At 39.8% G+C, this 22,890-nt stretch overlaps 1 protein-coding gene across 4 annotated transcripts in view; it reads left to right on the forward strand.

Moving 5' to 3' along the window:
- MBOAT1 (membrane bound O-acyltransferase domain containing 1) overlaps positions 1 to 22,890 on the forward strand; it is a 108,563-nt gene that overhangs the window by 55,424 nt on the left and 30,249 nt on the right. For 3 of the 4 annotated variants that reach the window (XM_057555322.1, XM_007197152.2, XM_007197151.2), the window contains exons 2-5: positions 2,031 to 2,176; positions 3,061 to 3,138; positions 6,865 to 6,960; positions 22,167 to 22,222. In XM_057555322.1, the coding sequence (XP_057411305.1) occupies positions 2,031 to 2,176; positions 3,061 to 3,138; positions 6,865 to 6,960; positions 22,167 to 22,222 (376 nt within the window). The remainder of the gene's footprint in view (positions 1 to 2,030; positions 2,177 to 3,060; positions 3,139 to 6,864; positions 6,961 to 22,166; positions 22,223 to 22,890) is intronic. The other variant, XM_007197153.2, reaches the window with a different exon arrangement.

Consider the following 22,890-nt stretch of genomic DNA (forward strand, 5'->3'; position numbering starts at 1 on the left):
TTTATACTTCTAGTCTAGGAGGTCGCCATCCTGCCTGCATATTAGAATCACCTGAACACTTTGAAAAGACCTGACGACAGGCCAGATAAATCAGAATGGTTGAAGATAAGACTGAGGCATTATTTTTTAATTTTTTAATGTTCGTAACATCCCTCAATTTTCACCTGTTTCAACAGTTTTCCTGATTGTCTGCCTGAATCTCATCCCTCCTTAGCCATGAACTTCTTGTCATTTACTTTGGATCTAAAGGCACACAATGTTAATGTTACTTTACAATTACTTGTAGGTTATTTGTGTTCTCTTGCCAGTTAGATTATAAACTCCTGAAGGCAGGGATCATGCCTTTTTTCTCCTCTGTCCTATTGGCTCTCAAACTTGAGTGTGCATCACAATCACTTGGGGGGCCTGATAAAACACAGATTGCTGGGCACACTCTGGGAATGTCTCATTTAGTAGGTCTGGGCGGGGCCGGAGAGTGTGCATTTCTAACAAGTTTCCAGGTGCTGCTGCTGCTGGTCTGGAGACCATACTCCTGAGAACCGCTGCTCTAGCCCCTGAACCATTCTTCACGTACAAGGATGCTCAGTAATTACTGGCCAGCCAAAAAGAATGCAGCAAATTTCCCCTTGCTTGCTCTTCTGAGTAACTATGTTCCGCTCTCGCCATGGGCTGGTCTGCAGGCTGAGAGAATGAAAGAATGTGTGACTGATCGTCTACAAATAATCATAACTTTGACTTTCTAGTTGCCAGTTCCTTTACATTCTGAACCTTGCTAAGACAGTTATTTTTCTATTTGTGTATGTGTGTATGTGTGTGTGTGTTGTTGGTTGTGCATTTCGGCTATAAAGAGATATGACCACATCATGCAGGATAGGATCCCTGTTCACCTCCTGTCTTTGAAGGTAGAAATTGAGCATGGGCAGTAGTAGGAATAAGTTTTTGGAAAGACTGGTGAAGAGTGATCTCCAAATAGAGGGGAAACTCAGCACAGTCAACTTTAAAAACAAAAAATTCTCTGAAAGTGTTATTTTCTGTGAATTATAAGGAGTTTAAAGTATTCTTGTTATTGGGAAAACAAATGAACTTGGGTGGAGCTGACGTTGGCTACTTCCAGCCCTACCTTGGAGCAAACCCTGATGAATTTCACTAACAGCCACAGTATTTTGTAGCATGAAAAACTCTCGAGGCTGAAGTTGAGGGTTTATTCAGATACTCATATTCTCCGTCCGTTCTAGAAGCAAATTGATACCGAGGTTTTCATTCTGAATACTCTGAAAAGCTTAAACTGCTTTTCCAATGTTAATTAATGGTTAAACCACTTAATGTATTTTGGTTTTGTGTTAAATCAGCTGATCTTTTCTAAGGGTATTGGGGAATTATTTTACAGTTTCTTTTAGGTAAAATATTTTTGAGAGAGAGATCACTGAGATTTTTCTAAGGAGATGTGGTGCCTATTTTGCATAACTGGATAGTTTTGGTGTTGAAAGTTCAATGCAGAGCTGGTTCTTACTTTGTGGGTCTTTAGTGGTGCACCTTGGATTTGAGCAATGTTCTTGCTTATTTCGTGTTAATTTAAAATGAGAAAAATTAGACTCAGAAAACAGCTGATGATTGTTTTGGAGAAGCACTTGTTTTCTGAGGTACCAATGAGGGAAGCCTCATGGATTTGATTCATCTGCATCTCGAGAAGAACATAAAGCTGGGTGGTGGGGGAGGGGAAGACACCCAGCAAAGTGATCTCACAGTCTGATAAGGCCCCTTCCAATAGAAAGTCTCCGGTTTGTTGGTGGGAAAGCAGCTTTGGCTAGTCTCAGAGATTGGAGAAGAAAGTTTTGGGCTTGTCACTTCTTATACCAGATGAGGGTATGGTTATCTTTTCAGTCTCTCGCACCTCCTCCAAACGAATGCTCTACTGAGGAAAACATCCAAGTCTGAGATGCACCTTGACGTAGAATCTGAAAGAAGTAGGGAAAACTCACACACAGGCCAAACAGTAAAAGTCTCGATTCTCTCTTTTTTTCCCCATACAGGTGAATTTTGTGACATGCCAGCTCTTTGCTTTGTTTGCTGCTTTCTGGTTCCGCAGCTACTTGAGTCCTGGTAAAACCAGTCCTGATGTCCGGCATGTGTTTGCCACCATTTTTGGCATCTATTTTGTCATCTTTTGTTTTGGCTGGTGAGTATGAGCCTCTTGAATTCTAATATTTATCATTTGGTTTTGTAGCGATATTCTTGGCATTTCCCAGGCACTAAGGAAAAAAAAATGATATTTACTCGTATTCTAAAATGTTGGGGATGTTGAGAAATCTCCATTTACTGTAAGAAACTGGAACCAATAAACGGACTCTATTAGAAATCAATTCAGTGAATTTTTCTTAAAATTAAGACTTCTGCTGATCTCACCCTGGGTCATGTAAATGGAATGTTCTGAGGTTTAATTTTCCCAACGAGGGACCTTTCCTAACTGTTGTAGATATTGGTGTTTTTCTTGCATCACTGTTAGAGATACTGGTGTTAATCCTGCATTTAGAGTAGAACAATAGTTTTCGTGCTGGTGTTAGGGAATGTGTCATTCTTTAACAGAGAAAGCCTGTGGTCTAAGACTCTCTACTAGGAAAGCTGGGCAAATCCCCTGGGAGGGGTACTTCTTGGGGAAGAAGTTTTAGGAATGAACATTTCTAGAAGTACAACTTAAGGGAATTTGTGACTTTGTTCAGGGTAGTAGATTATGGCTCTTCCTCCTTCAGTGAAAATTTGAGAAAGGATGGTGAGTATTTTGGTATCTGGGGCAGCTCAGTTTTGGTCTTGATACTTTAAAATTGAAAGAAAGAACTCTCTTCACTGCAGTGGGCAGACTATGTCATGCCTTCCTAGTGTCATACAGTATCTTAATTACATAGAACAAAAATACTTGATTTATTTTCTCCTACATAAACATGGGGTAACTGATCACTTGCTTTTTTGTGGGAGTGGAGGTGGAGGTGCAGTGTGGGTGGCCAAGAGGTATGTTAATATGAAATATATTCAGTGTTTCCCTTTCCTCCCCATGATGGTCTACAGGTACTCTGTGCATCTTTTTGTGCTGGTGTTAATGTGCTATGGAATCATGGTCACTGCAAGCGCATCCAATGTTCACAGGTAAGACCCTGGGAATGAATGATGCAAGGTGAGGCTTTTCATGATCTTTGAAATATATTTCTAGGATGAAGGGATGCCCTCCCCATTTGCCACATGTGGCGTATCCTAAGTGCTCTGGGATATCAGAAAGGAGGGATGGGAAACCTTAAATGCTAGGAGTCTTCAGAGAAAGCTTTACGGAAAAAAAGTGTGATGTGAATTGGGACTCAGGTGAAAGAGAGTTTGTCAGAATTAGGCAGCCTCATTTGTGATAGCACCAACCTGGAAGCAACCCAGATGGTCACACTCTGGAATACTACTCAGCAATAGAAAAGAATGAATGATTGCTACACACAATGCCATGGATCAATCTCAAAATCAGTGTGCTGAATGAAGGAGGACCCACAAATTCTGTTCTCAAAAATGCAAGCTAATCTGTAGTGACAGAAATCAGATCAGAGGTAACCAGGGGTGAGATGGCTCAGGGAGATGTGAAAGGAACCACAAGAGGCATGAAGCAACCTGGGGGGTGATGGATATGTCTGTTATCTTGAACTTGGCTGAGGTTTTCTGAGTATGAAATAGGTCAAAATTTTGTATACTTTACATATGTCCAATAAGTGTTAAAGAAAAGGAAGAAATATTCTTACTATGCTATTTTGACTTCAAAGTGCAGAAGTAATTTAATTCTCCCTTGAAGGCTACACGCTTGAACAATCCAGGGAGATACCTGGAATAGCTGTTTTGCACTGTCTCTGTTTCCCATGGTCTTTCTGAAACCTCAGAAATAATTCAGCCTCTCAGTAACACTGGAATGGAAGCTCTGTGGGAACAAAGACTTTTCTCTCCTGTTCACTGTTATAGCCTCAGAGCCTAGAACAATACCTGGCACAAATAAAGGCTCAATAAATATTTATAGAATGACTGAATATACTTGAAAAGAGCTTCACCCTTCTATGGCTTCCTTTCTGATGGCTTCTCTTAAAAAGCAGATGCCTTATTTCAGCCTCAGAAAGTTCTTTGATTAATAAGACTATTAGCACAATTGTCTTCCTTCTTAAAAGTACTGTAATTTAATTTTTGAGTGTATAATCTTGTAATTACTTCCAATAAATTTCTGATTTGTAAGGGAAAATATTTTTGCCTGCTTTTAACTTGGATAGTCATTCAACTTTGTATTCAAAGGAGCTCTGGAAATTTGAATTCTAATCATCTCTCTTCTAAGTGCCCTCCTTGAAGGGGATAGAGTCATTCCTTCAGAAGGGAAATAGGAAATCCGTATTTCTATAATTTGGTACGAATGGGTTTTGGAAATGCTTCGTATTATGACAAAATGCTTTTTTCACTGAGAGGTAAAGATGCCTGGCTTTTCCTGCACTTGATGTTGGAAGCAATTAAATGATTTATAGAAGTGTTGTTGCATCTCTAGAGCACATTTCCAACTACCTTTCCAGTTGTAATTTGTCAGCTTTCCCCACACTTGTGTGATGTTGGTGAGGTGCAGTCTGTTTTGCAGAGGGTCAAGCTGCATTTCCAGGTTCTCTGTGTTAGTCTCCGGCCAGGAGTGGAATCTTCCAGCTTTGGCAGAGACCTTTACAGACAGGCTCTGACTGTTTCCCCAAAATAATGTTGTGGTAGCAGAGAGCCATGTCATAAGACCGCAAAGAAAAAATGCCAGAACAAGTTCTTCCCCTCTTTCGTTGCTTGTGTGGTTGCCAATACTGCAGAAATAGGGAGTGGTTCACATTTCCCGATGGATGGAAGTTGTTTCCTATTGCCTCTGGGAAAGAAAACGAAGCTGGAGTCAGGAAACCTGGCTCTTTCCAGCAGTGTGGGTTTGGAAAAGCCAGGCAGCTTCTTTGCATGTCAGGTTTCCTGCCTATGAAATGTAGGGTTTGTGGTGGTTTGAGCTTAAGTTCTCTTCAAGACCAGGATTTCTGGGTTCTTTGTGAATTGTTTTCCTCTTCCTTTCACCGAGTTATGAGTCCTGTCCTATGCATAGCTGGGAATAGGAGGGGACAGTTAATATTTGCAGCTATGTGGAACTAACCCATTTCAGGACTGATTGTTGTTATTCAGGATTTATCTAGAGAGTTCTTGGGGTACCGTTTCTGTTTCCTTCCCAAGCCACTCTGTTGGGCAGAAATCACAGGTGGTCACTTACCTCATATGAACCAACTGGAACAGAATATAGTATCTCCTGGGATGGAAGGCCTCATGTGGGAACTTGGTGATGCAGTTTCCAATTTTGGAGTACTTGCTTGGTGCCAGGTGCTAGGCTGAGCACTCATAAATATATTATGTTTCATTATTTTGCTCTATAGACTCTTATTTAGTATATCACTTAATATACTATTACATTTAATATTTCCTATCATTATTGCTAATATATTCTTTCTAGGACAACTCTATAGGATACAGATTTTTTTTCCTGAGATGGAGAAAAATGAAAGCTCAGAGTTGGGGAAATAGATCCATATGTATGATTTTAACATTATAATTATATATGTTAGCATGTAGCACTAGAGAAATACAGGCAGTGGAGCAGTGAATTGTGTTGGGAATGGGGGTGGGATGGATAGAGCAAGACCATGCCAGGTGACGTTGGAGCTGAGCCTCATTAGATAGTTAGTTTCCAGATAGACCATAGGAGGGAGCAAAGAGTTGCAGGCAGAGGAAGGAGAAAGATTCCTGGCCTGAAAATGCAGGATGTAATTGTGGAAAGGGGGCAGTCCACTGTGCTTTAACACAGGGTGGACATGGAACGTGGCTGGAGATGAGTCCAGAAGGAAAAGTAGAGCTTAGCACACGAAGCCCCTTGGATACTGTGTTCAGGAGTTTTGATGTGATTAGATAGTGGGATCCACTGGAGACTTTTAAGACCAGTAACATTCATTTATTGTTTGTTCACTCAATGCACAGTAGGTGGCAGTGGTGAATGAAACACACATGACCATCCTTGCTTTCATGGAGCTTTTAGGCTTGTAAGGGAGACGATAGTTAATCAGATTGTCACCTATCTTTATGTGTACAAGTTGATGAATGTTCTGAATGGTGTGTGTGTGTGCATTGGGGGTTTATACTAGAGGATGGTCAGGACCAGTCTCTGAAGGAGGCCGGGAAGTGAACATGAGTAGGAGGTAATTGAAGCCTCAGGCATCAGCAGGGAGGGTCCTAAGCAGACCACTGGGAATGCTAACACCTAAGGAGTCGATGGAGGAAGATGAGCTGAGCAAGAGCCTTGGAAGAATTGACCAGAGAGCTGGGAAGGAAACAAGGAGAATGGAAGCCAAGAGAACAAAGTGTTTCGGGAAGGGAGTGGTTGGCAGTATGATGATGGTTTGTATTTTAGGAAGATCATTGTGTAAACAGGATGGTTTGTGAAGAGGAGAATCTGAGTGAAGGACCTTACAGGCCAGCGGTTCCCAGCTCTGGCTGCACGTTGGGATTATACCTGCTAGGTGCACCCCATCCCAATGAAATCAGAGTATCTGGGGGTGGGGCCCGGTGCTCCCCAGGTGATTCCATTATGCTGCCATAGTTGAGAACTACTGCAGTGGTCCAGGTGAGAAAAGATGAAGGGCTCAGAGCAGTGGGTGTGAAAGTGAGGAGAGGGGATGGGCTGGGATGGAGAGGGACCAGATAGGACTTTGTGACTAATTGCACGTGGAGGGTGAGGGAGAGAAAGAAGAGGAAGTTGATTGAGTGGGTGCTCAACAATCTGATCCTCTGTGTTTTTGGTTCCAGATACTCCTTTTTTGTAGCGATGGGCTACCTTACGATATGCCACATCAGCCGAATATACATCTTCCACTATGGCATTCTCACTACAGATTTTTCTGGGTGAGTATCTTAATTTGTGTGGGGACAGTTGGACTGCTGACTCAGTCCAGCAGCCCCTTGACTGCTGAGTCCCTTGACTCGGTCCCTTGGGGTCTGTAAAGATCAAGTATGCACGTAAGAGTCATCGGCAGCTCGTTCAATCAGTTGGTAAGACTGTGCTAATGAGGTTGAGGTTGAAGATTTGATTGCTCTGTAGGACGGTGAGCTCTGCTGTGTTGTTAGGCAGGGGTTGCAAACTATGGCCCATGGGCTATATCTGTCCGGCCACCCGTTTTTGTAGTTACACTGGAACATACCCAGGCACTTACTCATTTATGTGTTGTCTCTGGCTGCTTTTGCACTACAGTGGTAGAGCTGAGTAGTTATGACAGAAATTATATGACCCACAAAAGCCAAAATATTTACAATCTTGCTCTCTACAGGAAAAGTCTGCCAACCCCTATTCTAAGGCCCTTAACACAGAGTTGGTGTTTATCTCTTACTGGTTAATAATACAAAATTCTTCCATACTAGCTGATGAATAGCTGCTACCCTGAGCCCCTTGAGTGCCCCCTGGCTGCCCTGGCCCCCTCCCCAGATCCCCCAGACTTCTACCAATGAGAAGGGCAATGGTCTCCATACTTCTTCTAAAAATTTTGTCTGTTACCATAGCCTTAACCTAGGGGCCACCCCTCTCCTGACTGGTCACTGGGTGACGACGACGGTGGATCAGTGAAAATTCTATTGCTCTGTTGGTATTCGTTTAGGAACAACTTTTTATGAATCTTGTGGAATGGGTACTAAAGCAGAGCTACTCCTCATGACACATTGTATATTATCCACGTTACTTCCTTAGGAGTTTGGTTCTGGTCTCCGCAGGCAGCCTGGAGTCAGGGAGAGCCCGGGTTCTCCTCTCAGGTTGAATTGCCTTTCATTGGATGAGTTGGTAGAGAATAGTCAATGAAATAAAGAGCTACAAATTACTGCCCATTGGTGTGAACTTTGCAAGTTGTGCAACTGTCCCACTGTGAAGAGGCTTCGGAAGGCAAAGTGTTGTTTGGGACACAAAAACTGTTGCATCGGGATTTCCATGACCGTAGTTTGGTCTAAGACTGGCTTTTTGGGCATCGGTTCCTCTTACCCTCGGTCCTTTCAGTTTTACCTTTTTCTCTTTGAATTGCCTCCTTTCTTTATTCCTTTCCTCCCAGATTGTAGGGCATAATTTTTCAATTTTTTTGAAACATGTTCACAAACTTCTTTACTTTTTAACAATGTGTATTGCTAACAAAATATGGAAAATATGGCAGCAACAAAGATAACAATATAGTCGTGAAGTTATAGCATTAAAAGTAATTTTATTTTATTTTTAACAATAACATACATGTGTCCTTTAGAGGATTAATTGTAATCCCTTGATTTTTTTTAATATATTTTTTAACATCTTTATTGGAGTATAATTGCTTTACAATGGTGTGTTAGTTTCTGCTGTATAACAAAGTAAACCAGCTATACATATACATACATCCCCATATCTCCTCCCTCTTGCATCTCCCTCCCACCCTCCCTATCCCACCCATCTAGGTGGTCACAAAGCACCGAGCTGATCTCCCTGTGCTATGTGGCTGCTTCCCACTAGCTATCTATTTTACATTTGGTAGTGTATATATGTCCATGCCACTCTCTCACTTCATTCCAGCTTACCTTTCCCCCTCCCCGTGTCCTCAAGTCCATTCTCTACCTCTGCGTCTTTATTCCTGTACTGCCCCTAGGTTCTTCAGAACCTTTTTTTTTTTTTTTTTAGATTCCATATATATGTGTTAGCATATGGTATTTGTTTTTCTCTTTCTGACTTACTTCACTCTGTAGGACAGTCTCTAGGTCCATGCACCTCACTGCAAATAACTCAATTTCGTTTCTTTTTATGGCTGAGTAATATTCCATTGTATATATGTGCCACATCTTCTTTATCCATTCATCTGTCGATGGACACTTAGCTTGCTTCCATGTCCTGGCTATTGGAAATAGAGCTGCAATGAACATTGTGGTACATGACTATTTTTGAATTATGGTCTTCTCAAGGTATATGCCCAGTAGTGGGATTGCTGGGTCGTATGGTAGTTCTATTTTTAGTTTTTTAAGGAACCTCCATACTGTTCTCCATAGTGGCTGTATCAATTTATATTCCCACCAACAGTGCAAGAGGGTTCCGTTTTCTCCACACCCTCTCCAGCATTTATTGTTTGTAGATTTTTTGATGATGGCCATTCTGACTGGTGTGAAGTGATACCTCATTGTAGTTTTGATTTGCATTTCTCTAATGATTAGTGATGTTGAGCATCCTTTCATGTGATTGTTGCCAATCTGTATATCTTCTTTGGAGAAATGTCTGTTTAGGTCTTCTGCCCATTTTTGGATTGGGTTGTTTGTTTTTTTGATATTGAGCTGCATGAGCTGCTTGTATATTTTGGACATTAATCCTTTGTCAATTGCTTCATTTATAAAGATATTCTCCCATTCTGAGGGTTGTCTTTTTGTCCTATTTATGGTTTCCTTTGCTGTGCAAAAGCTTTTAAGTTTCATTAGGTCTCATTTGTTGATTTTTGTTTTTATTTCCATTTCTCTAGGAGGTGGGTCAAAAAGGATCTTGCTGTGATTTATGTTATGGAGTGTTCTGCTTGTGTTTTCCTGTAAGAGTTTCATAGTGTCTGGCCTTACATTTAGGTCTTTAATCCATTTTGAGTTTATTTTTGTGTATGGTGTTAGGGAGTGTTCTAATTTCATTCTTTTACATGTAGCTGTCCAGTTTTCCCAGCACCACTTATTGAAGAGGCTTTCTTTTCTCCACTGTATATTCTTGCCTCCTTTATCAAAGATAAGGTGACCATATGTGCATGGGTTTATCTCTGGGCTTTCTATCCTGTTCCATTGATCTATATTTCTCTTTTTGTGCCAGTACCATACTGTCTTGATTACTGTAGCTTTGTAGTATAGTCTGAAGTCAGGAAGTCTGATTCCTCCAGCTCTGTTTTTCTTTCTCAAGATTGCTTTGGCTATTCGGGGTCTTTTGTGTTTCCATATAAATTGTGATATTTTTTGTTCTAGTTCTGTGAAAAATGCCATTGGTAGTTTGATAGGGATTGCACTGAATCTGGAGATTGCTTTGGGTAGTATAGTCATTTTCACAATATTGATTCTTCCAATCCAAGAACATGGTATATCTATCCATCTGCTTGGATCATCTTTAATTTCTTTCATCAGTGTCTTATAGTTTTCTGCATACAGGTCTTTTGTCTCCTTAGGTAGGTTTATTCCTAGGTATTTTATTCTTTTTGTTGCAATGGTAAATGGGAGTGTTTCCTTAATTTCTCTTTCAGATTTTTCATCATTAGTGTACAGGAATGCAAGAGACTTCTGTGCATCAATTTTGTATCCTGCTACTTTACCAGATTCATTGATTAGCTCTAGTAGTTTTCTGGTAGCATCTTTAGGATTCTTTATGTATAGTATCATGTCATCTGCAAACAGTGACAGTTTTACTTCTTCTTTTCCTATTTGGATTCCTTTTATTTCTTTTCTTCTCTGATTGCTGTGGCTAAAACTTCCAAAACTATGTTGAATAGTAGTGGTGAGAATGGGCAATCTTGTCTTGTTCCTGATCTTAGAGGAAATGGTTTCAGTTTTTCACCATTGAGAACGATGTTGGCTCTGGGTTTCTCATATATGGCCTTTATTATGTTGAGGTAAGTTCCCTCTATGCCTACTTTCTGGAGAGTTTTTATCATAAATGGGTGTTGAATTTTGTCAAAAGCTTTTCCTGCATCTATTGAGATGATCATATGGTTTTTCTCCTTCAATTTGTTAATATGGTTTATCACTTTGATTGATTTGTGTATATTGAAGAATCCTTGCATTCCTGAGATAAACCCCACTTGATCATGGTGTATGATCCTTTTAATGTGCTGTTGGGTACTTTTTGCTAGTATTTTGTTGAGGATTTTTGCCTCTATGTTCATCAGCGATATTGGCCTGTAGTTTTCTTTGTTTGTGACATCTTTGTCTGGTTTTGGTATCAGGGTGATGGTGGCCTCATAGAATGAGTTTGGGAGTGTTCATCCCTCTGCTATATTTTGGAAGAGTTTGAGAAGGATAGGTGTTAGCTCTTCTCTAAATGTTTGATAGAATTCACATGTGAAGCCATCTGGTCCTGGGCTTTTGTTTGTTGGAAGATTTTTAATCACAGTTTCAATTTCAGTGCTTGTGATTGGTCTGTTTATATTTTCTATTTCTTCCTGGTTCAGTCTCAGAAGGTTGTGCTTTTCTAAGAATTTGTCCATTTCTTTGAGGTTGTCCATTTTATTGGCATAGAGTTGCTTGTGGTAATCTCTCATGATCCTTTTTATTTCTGCAGTGTCAGTTGTTACTTCTCCTTTTTCATTTCTAATTCTATTGATTTGAGTCTTCTCCCTTTTTCTTGATGAGTCTGGCTAATGGTTTATCAATTTTGTTTATCTTCTCACAGAACCAACTTTTAGTTTTATTGATCTTTGCTATCATTTCCTTCATTTCTTTTTCATTTATTTCTGATCTGATCTTTATGATTTCTTTCCTTCTGCTAACTTTGGGGTTTTTTTGTTCTTCTTTCTCTAATTGCTTTAGATGTAAGGTTAGGTTGTTTATTTGAGGTTTTTCTTACTTCTTGAGGTAGGATTGTATTGCTATAAACTTCCCTCTTAGAACTGCTTTTGCTGCATCCCATACGTTTTGGGTAGTCGTGTTTTTCATTGTCATTTGTTTCTAGGTATTTTTTGATTTCCTCTTTGATTTCTTCAGTGAACTCTTGGTTATTTAGTAGTGTATTGTTTAGCCTCCACGTGTTTGTATTTTTTACGGATTTTTTTCCTGTAACTGATATCTAGTCTCATAGCGTTGTGGTCGGAAAAGATAATTGATACGATTTCAATTTTCCTAAATTTACCAAGGCTTGATTTGTGACCCAAGATATGATCTATCCTGGAGAATGTTCCATGAGCACTTAAGAAGAAAGTGTATTCTGTTGTGTTTGGATGGAATGTCCTATAAATATCAATGAAGTCCATCTTTTTTAATGTATGATTTAAAGCTTGTGTTTTCTTATTTATTTTCATTTTGGATGATCTGTCCATTGGTGAAAGTGGGGTGTTAAAAGTCCCCTACTATGATTGTGTTACTGTCGATTTCCCCGTTTATGGCTGTTAGCATTTGCCTTATGCATTGAGGTGCTCCTATGCTGGGTGCATAAATATTTACAATTGTGTCTTGGATTGGTCCCTTGATTAGTATGTAATGCCCTTCTTTGTCTCTTGTAATAGTCTTTATTTTAAAGTCTATTTTGTCTGATATGAGAATTGCTACTCCAGCTTTCTTTTGAAAGCATAAATCATATGCTTATGAAATGGGGTGGATTTGGGGTTTGACAGCAGGGGAGGATGGAAATCAGTTCCTGTCCATTCCACTTTCAGTGGCATAGGCATAGTCATGATAAATTTCCTTAGGTGATGTTTGTTCTCTGGCATTTTTTGGATCTCCTTGTATTAAGAAATCTCTGACTTTACACACAAAAGTGTAGACTGTTTGAATGAGAAAGGACACTTTTGTTTGGGAAAGGATACAACAAAAATGTGTCTGCTCCTGTAAGTAGAATGTGATTTAGATCCCTGATTGTGGAGTGACCATACTTTATCCAGTTCTTGGAGGGTATGTCTTTTTTAAAAAAATTATAGGGCATTATTAAGCAGCAGCATTATTTTTTTTCCTGTCACCATAAATGCACAATGCCTCACTGATATAAATCCATCTTCTTGGATAATGTCAGAAACATAAATGGAGGGGTACTTACTGAAATTGACAAGATGTTTTAAATCACAAATGGTCAATAAGAGAGATTCTTTTCCAGTGTCTAGTCTCATTAAGAACATGCAAGCAACCACCAGTTCTCCTTCAGAATGGAATTTGTTTAACACTACTATTTATTTTAGCCTAAAAATCTTATTTAGGATTTTGTTGAGGAATCAAGCAGTGATTTGAAGTTGAACTTGGCGTTTTAAAGCAGCCTGATGTGATAGCTATTCTCTTTTGAGCATGCATGTGAACCTATGTGCTTAACATACTTATTTAGAGTAAGAGCACAGACAGGAATTGAACAGGATTGGATCATGTCAGTGTTTGTGTCCAATGACGTATATATGTTTTTAATTTGGGGGGAGCACATAAACTTGTACTTCAGATGATTCTGGGGCTCGCAGTTTTATTTACCATTCTGAAAGTAATCAAGACTGATGTTAATGGTGAGGATGACACACAAGATACACTTTTATTTGTGCTGCTAATGTAGTTTGTATCAATACATGTAGAAGCCAGTGTCCTCCGTGTTTTCTCTGTGAATATGGGTTATTAACAATACTGGAACATTTACTGTTCTCCCCGGGAAAGCTCAACAACTGCTTGTAATAAAGCTGATACTTGATTCCTTTTAAGTTGGTGATAGTGAACGGATTCCTTTTTGCTCACAGAAGGGTGCAAATCGAGTTTTCTTCTGAGGGAAGAAGCAAGAAGGAACCTTAATTCCTTTTGCAGGCGAGGCCAGATTCAGGCAGATAATTGCTCTCCCATCATGTTGGCAATTTGGGTTACCCATGTGTTTTTGAAAACATTATGAAATGAGAACTCATACGCTGCTAGTGGGAGTATAAATTGGTACAACCGTTCTGGAAGGCAAGTTAGCCATAAATTTTAAGCAAGAATTTTTTTAAAGTTTATATCCTATAATAGGATAAATTCCTAGGAACTGAATTACCTTAAGGAAATCAAATTTATTCATAAACGTGTTCAACTGTTGTCGATAATAGTGCAAAATTGCAAGCTCCTAATTGGTCCAAAAGAGGTGAATGATTAAATTATGGTACTAATATACATCCATTAAAAATGATATCTTCAAAGAATATTTAATGACATTGGAAAATGCTTACAATATAATGGAAAATCAAAACCACAAAACAAATACGTGTATTAAGATTCCATTTTTATGAATGTGGACATGTGTAGAAAAAAGAGTGGAAGGAAATAATAAATGGTGAGACAGTGATTCTGTCTGGGGTTGGGGGGGTGGTCTTTATTGGTGATTTTAATCATTGTTTTATTATTTTATATGATTATAATAATAAATTCTAAATGTTATTTAAATATATTTGAATGCATACTATGCATGCATATCATGGTGAACTGCAGCCTACACCAGTGGAACAATAGCCGTTTGTGTTCCTGGTTATCCTGTTGGGCATTCTAGAAGTATCACTTGCCCACATCCCAATCATTGCCCTATTGTTCCAGGCGAGATGTTTTCCTCTGTTGGTTTATGATATCCTGATCACTCCATCTAACCAGCCCAGTATGTGCAAATAACTGGGTTCTATAATATGAACAAAAGAAGAGATTTGCAAAGAGATTTCCAGATTAGCGTATTTCATGTTTCTCCTTCAGTCTGCTGCCAGCTTTTCAGTCATTAGCACCATCACTTGGAATTTAATTCTGAGGACATGAGTATAAGTTATACCAAGTATATTTGGTGGGTTCCTGTTAAAACGGAGAGCTGGTGATTTTGTTGTTGTTGAGTGCCAAAGTATAGCGATTAGATGGGTGTGAACAGATACCAGTGAACTCTGAAGTGAGTCCAGAGGAGTTTCCATTGCCTTCATTTGCAGCCCTAGGAAGCCTGGTGGAAACATGTACTTTCTTTGCTGTGACTCCAGGAGTCCCTTGTTTTCTTCCCCCAGGCTGGCATGGTTGATAGGAGTTTGGGAGCATTGTACTAAAGGTGTAATATCATCACCCCCGTCTTCAGTAATCCAGGGAGCAGGGGGAACTGGAGGGGCAGAAGCAACAGCCTCCTGTCCGTCCCTCAGCTCTTGGGTCTGGGCCATGGGCTGCAGTTTGCATTGTATCTTGGCGCCCCTAGTTGTTGTGCAAGATCCAGCCCCGTCCTAGATTGCGGCTCATTGGAAGTTTGCTGTACTTGGATTCTCCCATCCTGTCAAACTTCTTGCTGGCCTGACTTCTTGCTTTCCTAGTATGTATGCATTGTAAGTGGATTTGTATTATAAGCAAAGAATTGATGAAAATATAAAGTATAACTTTTTGCGGCTAAAATTACCTGTTAGGGAAAATAAGATCCTTGAATGTCAGATTTGGCTTGATGCTGTCCAGCCAGCTGTGATTGGTTGGCTCTTTTGACTCCTCTAACTGATGACTGCATCATCTCATTGTTCCATCCTAGCTTTACCAGGACAGAGAACTTAACCACTTAAGGTCCAAAGATTAAGGTAAAATAGGCAGGTTATAGTGGAATACTGCTCAAAACAGAGTTTTGCTTAGTGTTTTAAAAACAGGTTATTTTTTGTTGGGAGTTGATATGGGAAATGGAAATGGATGAATGGGTACCACTACTGGTAAATTGCCCGAAGTCTGTATCAGAAGGCATTGATTTTGTGTGTGTGTGTGTGTGTGTGTGTGTGTGTGTGTGTGGTGGGGAGAGCAGAGTGGCATAGTTCTTTCTTTTTACTCTAAACATATCTCCATCTGCCTGTTTTCCCCGTACTTTATTTCCCCCTATATTTCTTTATCCAAATTAGACTAATAATTTTAGGTTCAGGAAGAAAAATTTTTCTTCAGCTTTTTTTTTTTTTATCATGAAAAAAATTCACAGGACAAAAGAGAAGTGGCCCCATCTCAACCCTGCTGGACTCAAACCTTGGTTTCCGATTGGTCATGTGGTTCCCATAGATTCAAGGGCAGGGGCCTCTGACTGGTGAGTGTGCAAAAATCCAAGGACAGGGCCTACTTCTCAGGGGGTGGATAATCTGAGTACAGCTAAGCTTCTAAGGCCTCATTGTCCTGAGGAAGTCCTTTGGCTGCATCAAGGAGCCTTTCTGTGTCCTTCGTGTGCTTGTAGTATGTGCTTCTATCTCCTGGGTTTTGTATTTCTGCCGGAAAAAGCGTGAATTCCGATCACAGACCAACAAACACGTCTTAGATTATATTGTTTTCATTGAAATGCAACATCGATGGTATTTGAGTGTTTTTAAATTTTATTTATTTATTTAAGCTGCATTGGGTCTTCGTTGCTGCGCGCGGGCTTTCTCTAGTTGCGGCGAGCGGGGGCTACTGTTCGTTGTGGTGCGCGGGCTTCTCATTGCGGTGGCTTCTCTTGTTGCAGAGCACGGGCTCTAGGCACGCTGGCTTCAGTAGTTGTGGTACACGGGCTCAGTAGTTGTGGCTCACGGGCTCTGGAGCGCAGGCTCAGTAGTTGTGGTGCACGGGCTTAGTTTCTCCGCGGCATGTGGGATCTTCTCAGATCAGGGCTTGAACCCGTGTCCCCTGCATTGGCAGGTGGATTCTTAACCACTGTGCCACCAGGGAAGTCCCGGTATTTGAGTTTTATCCTAAGTCGGGAACTCTATGGATTTGACTCTGAAATCTCAGTAAGCTGTGCAGTCTGAGTTTGGCATCTGATCTACCCATCGGTTTAAATAAATTGATCAGTGAAAAGCATTCAGAATGGACTTCCTCTGAACAGGAGCATATGGCGCTCTTCCTTACACCCCCAGAAAAGTAAGAATGTAGACGTTGTCTAACTCCATTTCCTTTTCTGCAAGTTGTCAGTATGTTGTGTTTTATAAGCCCATGATCACATGTGTGAGTCGCTTCTTATTTAAGTTGCTAGAAACTTCTTCAGATGTTTAAAACAGAAGCAATATATTATTAAAAGTATAGTCTGGATGATCGGTAACAAAATTTGATCTATAGCTTCTTATTTTTTCCCCCAAAAGGGAGATTTTTTTCCCCTAAAGAATGATAACAATGTGGTTCTTACATAGGCCCAAAGGTACAGATTGAACATGGAGTCATTTTTACTTATTTACATCGATCTAGATATTCAGTAGTGTGTATTGCATTAGTCTGGGTTCTCTGAGAAGCAGACGCCAACGTGGGAACAGATGTATGAGATTTGTTGGGTGAAATACCTGTGGGGGAAAACAGGGAGGGAACTGGATGAGGCTGGGAGAGCCATCAGATTAAAATGCACGTCTCACCCCTGAGATGGGAGAGGGAAGGAAGGAAGGGAGGTCTTGGACTGCAGTGCAGTTCTGAGCCTGTTTCAGCGAGTTCAAGGATAAGTCCTCGAGCTGGAGTTCCCTGGCTGAGGAGCGCCACGCCTGGTCTGGGGGGCGTGGCTACCCTGCTGTGCTCAGTCATTGGCTGGACGCAGCCTCGGGGAGGCGTGGGAGGAGCCCCAGCAAGGTGGTGGCGTCAGAGGACGCAGCCGCAGCCAGCCAGTTACGCACCCCCAGCAGCCAATCTGAGAGGTGCTTTCTCATGCCCACCACTTCTGCGAACAGACTCTGAATGCTTTGCTGAACGTGTGCCTAATTATGGAATACATTAACTCTAACCCCAGAAAGAGGAAAACAAATGTTACATTTCTGTAGAGGCAGAAGGTCAGGCTAATTCCATGACACATTTCCTTTATGGATATATCAATTTTTTAGACCCTTTTAAAGTGAAGTTGTGAATTAAATCAAATGTAGGAACTTGGTTTGCAAATTGCATGGTCACCAGAATGTGTGTCTCAAAACACAAAAAATTTGTGCTGGGCTTTGTGTAAAGAAGGCTGGGAGTTTAAGTCCTATTACTGATTGCTCAGGCTTACAACCTTACAGGGAAAAAAAGCACAAAGAGGCTTTGAAAACAAACACAGTCATATTTGGCAACTACATTGAATGTAATGCTTAGTGTGAGTCCCTTTTGAGAAAAACAGCTCTCGGCATCTGTTATACATTCTGGGTCGGAGGTATTGTTGAATATCAAGAAGATGGGCTGTGACGTTATATATTTGTCTGTAAGACGAAATTGCTCTTATAGAAAGTTTTGATGTAATCCTTATTTCTAGGACCCAAACCTTGGTGTTCTGGAAGCAGTTATTTTTCTCACTATACAAGAGAGTGGTCAAAATTAGTGTCAGCTGTGAGCATGTCTTGCTGCCCTAGAATGACCACTTTGGGGGCTCCCTTGTCTGCCACCCCCCACTTCTCCCCAGTCCTGGAGAGCAAGTCACCCCTCCCTTCCACAGTCAGACAACTCACTTCCCCTTCTCTTCACCTTACCCAACATTAGGAAGCTTGTTTCAAACGCTGGCCACTGGACTTTTACAAATAAGATATAAAGTTGGGCATAGGTGTTAAGATTTCAAAGGGCATTTGTTGACACTTTGTTTAAAATAGTTTATCTTATTAGTTTATATTGACAGTTTAAAATATTACATGCTTATTATTTTAAAGAGATGGAAAATGGAAATGAGAACGAGAGGAATTAAAGAAAATGGACTCACAGAGAGGTGGCCAAGTGCAGTGGACACATCAGCCTTGGCCTAAAGATGGTTTGCATCTGATCCCATCCTGCGACACCTGGGCGTGGCCTGAGCTCAGGGTACAGAGGCTGTGCGGCATCCTAGGTTTATCCCAGAGATGCTGTCACAGGACGTTGACCAAACCTCAGCTTTCTATGTAAATGAGTCATCAGTCCATACGGGTCAGAGATGGCAAATTCAATAAGAAGCTATGAGAATGGAGATCAGATAACCAGGCTAAACTTAGAAGGTTTGAAGGAAAGTAGGGTAGTTGGGCAGTGGGATTTTATCTCGTCTCATTGGGCAAGGATAGAGCTATTAAAGGTACTAAACTAGGCTAGATGATTGGAAAAACAGATGTCTTTTTTTAAATTAATTTTTTATTGGAGTATAGTTGATTTACAATGTTGTGTTCATTTCTGCTGTGCAGCAAAGTGAGTTGGTTATACATACACATATATCCACTCGTTTTTAGATTTTATTCCCATATAGGTCATTACAGAGTATTGAATAGAGTTCCCTGTGCTATTCAGTAGGTTCTTATTAGTTATCTGTTATCTGTTCTACATATAGTAGTGTGTATATGTCAAACCCAGTCTCCCAATTTATCCTTCCCTCCCTTACCCTCCCTGGTAACCACAAGTTTGTTTTCTACATCTGTGACTCTATTCTGTTTTGTAAATAGGTTCCTTTGTACCATTTTTTAGATTCTACATATAAGCAATATGATATTTGTCTCTTTGTCTGACTTACTTCACTATGACAATCTCTAGGTCCAACCACGTCTCTGCAAATGGCATTTTTCATTCTTTTTTATGGCTGAGTAATATTCCATTGTGTGTGTGTGTGTGTGTGTGTGTGTGTGTGTGTGTGTGTGTATGTACACACTACATCTTCTTTATCCATTCCTCCATTGATGGACATTTAGGTTGATTCCATGTCCTGGTTATTGTAAATAGTGCTGCAGTGAACATCGGGGTACATGTGTCTTTTTGAATTATGGTTTTCTCTGGATATATGCCCAGGAGTGGGACTCCTGGATCATATGGTAGCTCTATTTTTAGTTTTTTAAGGAACCTCCATACTGTTCTCCATAGTGGCTGTACCAATTTACATTCCCACCAACAGTGTAAGAGGGTTCCCTTTTCTCCCCACCCTCGCCAGCATTTGTTGTTTGTAGATTTTTTTGATGATGGCCAGTCTAACCAGTGTGAGGTGATACCTCCATTGTAGTTTTGATTTGCATTTCTCTAATAATTAGTGATGTTGAGCGGCTTTTCATGTGCCTCTTGGCCATCTGTATGTCTTCTTTGGAGAAATGTGTATTTAGATCTTCTGCCCATTTTTTGATTGGGTTGTTTGTTTTTTTGATATTGAACTGCATGTGCTTTTTGTATATTTTGGAGATTAATCCCTTGTCAGCTGCTTCGTTTGCAAATATTTTCTCCCATTCTGTGGGTTTTCTTTTTGTTTTATTGATGGTTTCCTTCAAAGTGTAAAAGCTTTTAAGTTTAATTAGGTCCCATTTGTTTATTTTTATTTTCATTACTCTCAGAGGTGGATCGAAAAAGATCTTGCTGCAATTTATGTCAGAGACTGTTCTGCCTATGTTTCTGAGAGTTTTATAGTGTCTGGCCTTACATTTAGATCTTTAATCCATTTTGAGTTTATTTTTGTGTATGGTGTTAGAGAATGTTCTAGTTTCATTCTTTTACGTGTAGCTGTTCAGTTTTCAGGTGTCATTTTAATTGCAGCTTTACTGAGATATAATTCACATACAATGCAATTCACCCACTTAAAGTATACAATTCAGCAGGTTTTAACACATATGCAGAGTGAATTTACAGAGTGTAACCATTTTACCACAGTTAATTTTACAATATTTTCATCACCCACCCAACCCAAAGAAACCTGTATGCATTAGCTATCACTCCTCATTTCCTCCCAATTCCCCCAGACTTAGGCAACCAGCAATCCATTTCTCTGTGGATTTGCCTAGTCTAGATATTTCATATAAATGGAATCATACAATATGTGGCCATTTATGTCTGGCTTTTTTCACTTAGCATAGTGTTTTCAAGGTCTATCCATGTTGTAGCATGTATCAGTACTTAATTGTTTTTATTGCTGAATAATATTCTATTAGAGGGACATATCACATTTTATTTATCCATTCATCAGTTGATGGACATTTGGGTTATTTCTTTTTGGGCTGTTATGAATAATGTTGCTCTGAACATGTATGTACAAGTTTTTGTGTAGACATGTTTTTATTTCTCATGGGTATACACCTAGGAGTGGAATTGCTTGGTCATGTGGTAATTCTATGTTTAACGTTTTGAGGAACTGCCAGACTGTTTCTCAGGTAGCTGCACCATTTAATATTCCCACCAGTAATGTGTGAGGGTTCCAATTCTCCACCTCGTGGCCAACACAATCTGTGCTTTTGATTCTGGTCATCCTAGTGCTTGCGAAGTCGTATTTCATTGTGGTTTTGATTTGCATTTCTCTGATGGTTGATTACTACTGAGCATCTTTTCATGTGCTTATTCACCATTTGTATATATTTTTTTAATGTAAATGTCCATTCAGATCCTTTGGCCATTCTTAAATTGTTACTTTTGTCTTTTTATTATTGAGTTGGAAGTGTTCTTTATATAGTCTAGTACGAGTTCCTTAGCAGATATATGATTTGCACATATTTTCATGCACTCTGTGAATTTCACTTTCTTGGTTGTGTGTGTCCTTTGAAGCACAAAATTTTAAGTTTTAATGATATCCATTTAATCTATTTTTTCCTTTTGTTACTTGTGCTTTTGGTGTTACATCTAAGAAGTCATCGCCAAATCTAAGGTCATGAAGATTTATGCCTGTGTTTTCTTCTAACAGTTTTATAGTTTAGCTCTTATATTCAGGTCTTTGGACCATTTTTAGTTACTTTTTGTATGCTTTTTATGTGGATATCTAGTTGTCCCATCACTATTTGTTGAAAAGACTATTGCTTCCATTGAATTATCTTTTTGTGTGGGTGTGATTTTTTTTTTAACATCTTCATTGAGTATAATTGCTTTACAATATTGTGTTAGTTTCTGCTACAGTGAATCAGCTATATGTATACATATATATGGGGATATAGGTATACACTGAATTATCTTGACATGCTTGTTGACATGGGTGTCACTTCTTAGGCTTGTATTTGATGGCTTTTTTCAAAATAAGATTGGTGCTATTTTTGGTCACTAAATGGTTTATTTACAGGCAGCTACATTTTACAAATGTATCTTTTACTATGTGTGAATGAAAGAATTGCCTTTAAATAGAACAAAGCATGTTAGAGCATATTAGCATGAAGAAGCCAAAATACATATCCATCCAGGTGGAACCAGGGCACTGGATTAGGTATCTCCCAAACCAGTGCTGCTTACACTTAAATGTGCATTTGAATTCCATGGAGATCTTGTTAAAATGCAGGTTCTCATTTTCTGGGCTGGGAATGGAGTGTGAGAGTCTGTGTTTCTGACAAGCTCCAGGCGATGTCGGCAGTGCTGGTCCTAGAACTTAGCTTTGAGTAAGAACACAAGAGGGAGTTTCTACGGTGATCTTCTTGTTCACTGTTGCCTATCTACTTATTTAAAGTGATTTGGAAGGGAAAAAAAATTGTTTGAATTCCATGGTTTTGTATTTTATTTCATAATTTTCAAGATGAAACACTACCATGCCCAGAAATGGAATAAATGTTTTCTCCAGTGGCAGTCCTGCCAATCTTGATTGTTTTCTATCTTCCTTTTAGGCCTTTGATGATTGTCACTCAGAAGATCACAACCTTGGCGTTCCAAGTTCATGACGGTGAGAAAAAGAGCCCTCCTTTTGGTTCTAAGAGTGAGCCTGACCTTCAGAGCTCTTCTTTTCTACTGTATACACAGTCCAAAGGTTAGACAAGGGCTGACAGATCTTGCCGTATCTTGTAAAAAAAATTTGCAGCCCACTTTAATCATAGCTTTTTACTTTCCCAGCTATTATTTACCATTTCCCAGCTGAATCCGTAGTCTTGGCTAAAATGTTTGTATTGAGAATGGTGGGTTTTCTGTTTAGCTTTACAGTGTTTTAAGTTTAAGTTAATGTATGGTGCTCTCTGCCCCTCATTTCCAAATCCATTCAGAAGAAATGGAATCCTTTTTCTTTGGTTTAATCTCTGAGAAGCTCATGAGGTAATAAAAGGTTAAACAGCGTTGGCTAGTTAACCACTTTTTGGGGTGCGGCAGCTTGGAAAATTATCTAATGAGATTAGCCCAACCCTATAAAAAGCTGGGAAGAAAAAGAATCTTTTCTTTATATAAAACTGAACATTTTCTTCGCTCAGGCCCTTCCTGATAATGGCCAGAAAGTGTGATTATTTCCACTGTTAATACTGGGTTCCAGGAAAGGAGGATGGCCCTTCCATCCAGGTGGAAGGTTTCAGTATGGGCTTAAGAGATGCCAGGTGCAATTAGTAAAGGTATCTTCTGCGGATTTGT

Source organism: Balaenoptera acutorostrata, chromosome 10 (genome assembly GCF_949987535.1).
Source record: "Balaenoptera acutorostrata chromosome 10, mBalAcu1.1, whole genome shotgun sequence".
Lineage (NCBI taxonomy): Eukaryota > Metazoa > Chordata > Mammalia > Artiodactyla > Balaenopteridae > Balaenoptera > Balaenoptera acutorostrata.